This window comes from Suncus etruscus, chromosome 11 (genome assembly GCF_024139225.1).
Source record: "Suncus etruscus isolate mSunEtr1 chromosome 11, mSunEtr1.pri.cur, whole genome shotgun sequence".
Lineage (NCBI taxonomy): Eukaryota > Metazoa > Chordata > Mammalia > Eulipotyphla > Soricidae > Suncus > Suncus etruscus.
The window spans coordinates 82,430,470-82,435,775 of NC_064858.1; the positions used below are offsets into that span (position 1 = coordinate 82,430,470).

Below are 5,306 nucleotides of genomic sequence, written 5' to 3' on the forward strand. Positions count from 1 at the left end.
CTAAACATTGTTATATGTGGAGCTATATTTACAATAGTCATTGCTTGCTCAGAATTATTCCAGGTCAATTACATGTGGAAAACAGATGAAAAAGCTGTCAAATGAAATACCTTCTGTTCATAAACTATGTAATTTTCTTTATCTCTTGATACCTTAATTATCAATATTTTACCTCATTTTATCACAGAAATAAAAAATAAGTTATGCTCTGCCATCTATTATACACACCATTACAAACTTATGATTGACCATAATCTTTGAATCTTTAGTCTTTTCACATGTTTTGGATGACTCCCTTGTTTAAGAGTGGAGTGTTTTTCCAGAAGATGCTATATACCACGCGGCCTTCAACATAGAACCTGTACAGAAATAGGATCTATAACTACAGAAACCCGACAGCAACAACTATGATGGTGAAGAACTGATACTAGGACCACAGAGAATGTCAACCTAGTGGGCCTGGAGCCTGAAGTTGGTCTTATACCAAAATACTTCAGGGGTAAGGTCTCCTTGTTTATAGGCCAAAGGTTTCTCCTTCCAATTTCTCCCATATTTTGCTGTGCCTATGCAAACAACAACAACAACACACACACACATCTTTCTTTTTTAGTGCACATACTATCTTAAAAAAAGTGTACTAAACTTCTGCTATTGTATTAATAACTTTATCGGTGATATAATAATTGTCATGATTAAATTGCTAAATAACTCTCCTTTCTCCAATTCTCTCCATTTTATTTTTAGATACCCTATTGTCTTTTTATATTTGATAACTTTGCTTCCTGTCATCCTGAAACAAACATATCATAATCACTTATGTCAACTATGATACATTTTCTTTAAATAATTTATTTAAAAGCAAAACAAAAGAAAGTGCTATGTTTTAAATCTTTCTACATATATAAAATAAAATAGGAGCTGGTGATTTTTAATCAATCATTATTACATAAAAGACCTATATTTTCATGGTACTAATTTAAAACATTTGACTAGTGTGTATTCTTTAGGTTTTATAATATTAAAATTTTCTTTATTATGAATTTTTAGAATAATCAAAGTTTTATATTTATTAAATATAACTATATATAGGACCCTTTCATTTAAATAGCTTTTTTCAATGATCATCATAGAACACTTGGTCCTGTGTATAAACTGAGATGACTAAAAAGGAGGAAGGGTGATGGTAGGAAGTGATGAGGTAGACTAGAAATAATACTATGTCATTGGTGGAGTGTCTTGCTTACTTTGGAATAAGACTTACATGGTGTGATAACTATATACATCAAGATCATAAACATTAATACTATTATTAACATGTTATATAAACTTTATTAATAAGAATAATATTTTTAAAAATAAAAATATAAAGCTAAAATAGAAGTCTGAGTGATAGTATAATGGGCTAACCAGGGTTTAATACCAGGCATTTCAATCATTCATGAGGGCACTGCCAGAAATAATTTCTAAGTGCAGAGCCAGGAGTAACATCTGAAGATTGCCGATGTTGCCCCAAAATACAGACTAATAAAAAATAAAGTACAAATCATGGAACCTTATTATTATTTCTAGAGTGATATTAGACAATGGAAACAAAGAGAAAACGAAAAATAACCAAATATTAAGTTTACAATAGAAATATAAATACAAATATTAAATATATAGACAATTATTTACATATAAATAAATAGTTAAATTGTAATATGGTTATTGTTACTAAATCGGTAAAATAAAGATAAATGTTATCAGAGTCAATTGAAAAGCATTTACAAGAATTATTGACGATCTCAATTGAAACATGAAAATCATTATCTTTACACATAATGAAAATACCTCATTTCTTACATAACCAGAAAAAAAATCTATTCAAGAAAATTTCATTAAGTATGCTATAAGGAATTTTAGACAATAGTCTTTAAAGATACTAGAATCTTATAGTCATTTTTTACCTTTAAGTAAAACATTAAAATCACATGATACACAAGGCTTAGAAAGACACATCTGAGTAAATTAAAGTCATCTGTTTTACTGAATCTATACTCCACATGTGCAAAGAAATAATTAACAATTAAATAAATTACATCAATGCATTTTATATATGTTAAATATATATATACATCAGATAGAGTTATTTTTAAAAATAATGTATTAAAGTGAAAGAATAAAGAATTGTTATTTATAGAATTAAATGCAAAGTTCAAAAAATAATATTTATCTTTCTATTGAAAATATGTGTATTAACATAAGTCTTTTTGGTGATCATATAAAGGTATAAGTTCACTTGTGTTGAATAATAAGCATGACCTGATGGTGGTCTTATTTGTTTTATTTATTTATTTATTTATTTATTTATTTATTTATTTATTTATTTATTTATTTATGTATTTATGTATTTTGTTTTGTTTTTTTAGGTCGCACTCAGCAGCATTCATGTTGTTACTGTCTCTGCCCTCAGAAATTACTCCTAGCAGGCTCAAGGGACCATATGGGATGCAGTAATCAAACCCAGGTCCACACAATGCAAAATAAACTACCTATCCCATGTGCTATCACTGTGACCCCAGAGAGGGTAGTCTTTCAAAAAAATTAGAACTTAAATAATATTTTAGGAATGACATGTATAATATAAGGAATAAATTTCAGTTATGTGTGATGAGGGGCTACAGAGAGGAATACACACCATTTAATCATTCTTTATCAATTAAAATATATGTTTCAATAATATATATATTTCAAAAAATAAAGTGTTCATGGACTCAAGATGACTTTCTAAATAATGTAAGATAATTTGCTAACATTCATGATTTTGTTATGCTAACAAATGCAAAAATATCCTGAAATCTTAATATTTGAGTCATAGAGCTAGTAAGGGAGGTATGAAGTTTACCTTGCCTGCTGTGGACCTCAGAATCCCTGGCAATATACAGTGCTCAGAATATCATTATGTGTCACTCCTGAACAAAAATAAACATTTGACCCTGATAACTGTTGGATGTTGTTCAGACGGTTTCCCCAAATTTTAAGTAAATCATTAACAATATTTTAAATATGCTTGCATATTAACTGGATTTTAAAGCTAGGTACAATTTATTTTATTATTTTTTATTTAACCCACTTTATTACATACATAATTGTGTTTGGGTTTCAGTCATGTAAAGAACACCACCTATCACCAGTGCAACATTCCCATCACCAATGTCCCAAATCTCCCTCCTCCCCACCCAACCCCCACCTGTACTCTAGACAGGCTTTTTATTTCCCTCATACATTCTCATTATTAGGCTAATTCAAAACGTAGTTATTTTTCTAACTAAACTCATCCCTGTTTGCGGTGAGCTTCATGAGGTGAGCTGTAATTTCCAGCTCTTTACTCTTTTGTGTCTGAAAGTTATTATTGCAAGAATGTCTTTCATTTTTCTTAAAACCCATAGATGAGTGAGACCATTCTGCGTCTTTCTCTCTCTCTCTCTGACTTATTTCACTCAGCATCATGGATTCCACGTACATCACAATTTTAAAATGTATATTCACCTATTGTATAACATGCTAATTTACATAAAATCTAAAATTAGCTTCTAATATATTCAGTTTCAAAAATATTATTTGGTCTCATTATTACTGAGTCTAAATTGCTGCGTACCAGTGTTTTCAATCACTATACATATAAATTAAATAAGTAAATATCTAAAAGCAAAGCTAGTATAGACTATAAGTTTCAACAAAATGCACTGGATATTACAAAAGTCAAGTCTATTATTTTAAAGTAGTGAAAATATACCTTTTTATTACATCTTTTAGGGCTTGCTTAACTTGCTTATTTCTTAGAGTATAAATGAAAGGATTTAAAACAGGTGCTACTGAAGTCATGAGTACTGCAACCCCTTTGTTTAAGTCAACTCCATCCTCTGCAGAAGGTTTAATATACATAAAAATACAGCTGCCATAAGATATAGAGACAACAATCATATGAGATGAACAGGTAGAAAAAGCTTTCTTTTGCTGCTGTGCAGAAGGAATCTTCAGAATTGTTCTTATGATATTTATATAAGAAGTCATTATGAGTGACAAAGTAAACAGGAGCGTGAAAATAGCTAAAATAAAACTTAAAATTTCTATGACCCTTGTATCTGTGCAGGACAGTTTTAGAATAGGAAAATAGTCACAGAAAAAGTGATCAATAGCATTGCCATGGCAAAAATCCAACCCCAAAATCATGATAAGTCCAGGAGAGATTGTTAATAAACCAGCTAGCCAAGATGCAACAACCAGTTTGGTACACAGTCTTTTGTTTATAATGGCTGTGTAATGTAGGGGCTTGCAAATGGCTACATAACGGTCAAAGGACATAGCTGCCAACAAGAAAAACTCTGATTCACCAAACAATATGACAAAGAATAATTGTGTCATGCAAGAATTATAAGAAATTGTTTTATCCATAGACACTATATTGTACAGAAACCTAGGGATACAGACAGTGGTCAGTGATATTTCTAGTATGGAAAAATTCTGAAGAAAGTAATACATGGGTGTCTTGAGGTGGGAATCCAGTGAAGTAAGTATGATAATAATCAGGTTTCCAGTGATACTCAATATGTATGCTATAAGAAGAAAAATAAATATTACAATTTGCAAATCTGGGTCATCTGTCAATCCTAGAAGAATAAATGTTGTCACCATAGTATGGTTTGCCATGATGAAATTCTGTTTAGTGCAGTTGGATCTGAGGGGGGAAAATAAATAGTAAGCCCCATTTTAAAGACAGTTTCACAAGAGCTCAAGCTTAGAAGTACTATGAAAACCACATAATTCATTAAAATATGTATATTTTAAACATATGATTTAATCATTATATATAGGTATACCTGAGGTTTAATCCTGTGCTTATTACCACTTTTATATATATTCCCCAATTAGCTTTTATATTTTCTTACATTACAAATGAATAAATATTATTGGTTACTATTACAGTATTGGGAAATTTCTCTGTTTTATATTTTGTCTAAGTTACTGAATCTTGCTGGACTTATAGTAAATATTTTCATAAATTAGTTTAATTAGCCTTCCTATTATCTTAATCAACTTATGACCAGTCACTAGCAAGCAATACCTTTCTGTAACCTTTACCTAGTACAGAACTAATCAGGAAAAATTACTAATATTCAAATTTTAATGTTAGTGGTTAGGTTTCTCGGTACTGCAATTAGATCTTTGAATATAAGCATGTTTAATTTCTATAATATTTGAAGTAATATGGCTTCAACTGTGTTAACATATTATTTTGGTGTTCAAGTTACTGCTTCTCCACCGTC

The 5,306-nt window shown here is 30.0% G+C and overlaps 1 protein-coding gene across 1 annotated transcript; it reads right to left on the minus strand.

Annotated features, from left to right (window-relative positions):
* Nucleotides 1–3,750: 3,750 nt before the first annotated feature.
* LOC126022583 (olfactory receptor 6C3-like) lies at nt 3,751–4,689 on the minus strand. The gene has a single exon (XM_049783552.1). The coding sequence runs from the start codon at nt 4,687–4,689 to the stop codon at nt 3,751–3,753; it is 939 nt and encodes a 312-aa protein (XP_049639509.1).
* Between the last annotated feature and the right edge of the window lie 617 nt (nt 4,690–5,306).

Bases quoted from the DNA above. Each gene is read 5' to 3' on its own strand.
- LOC126022583 (XM_049783552.1), bottom strand. From the start codon at position 4,689: ATGGCAAACCATACTATGGTGACAACATTTATTCTTCTAGGATTGACA.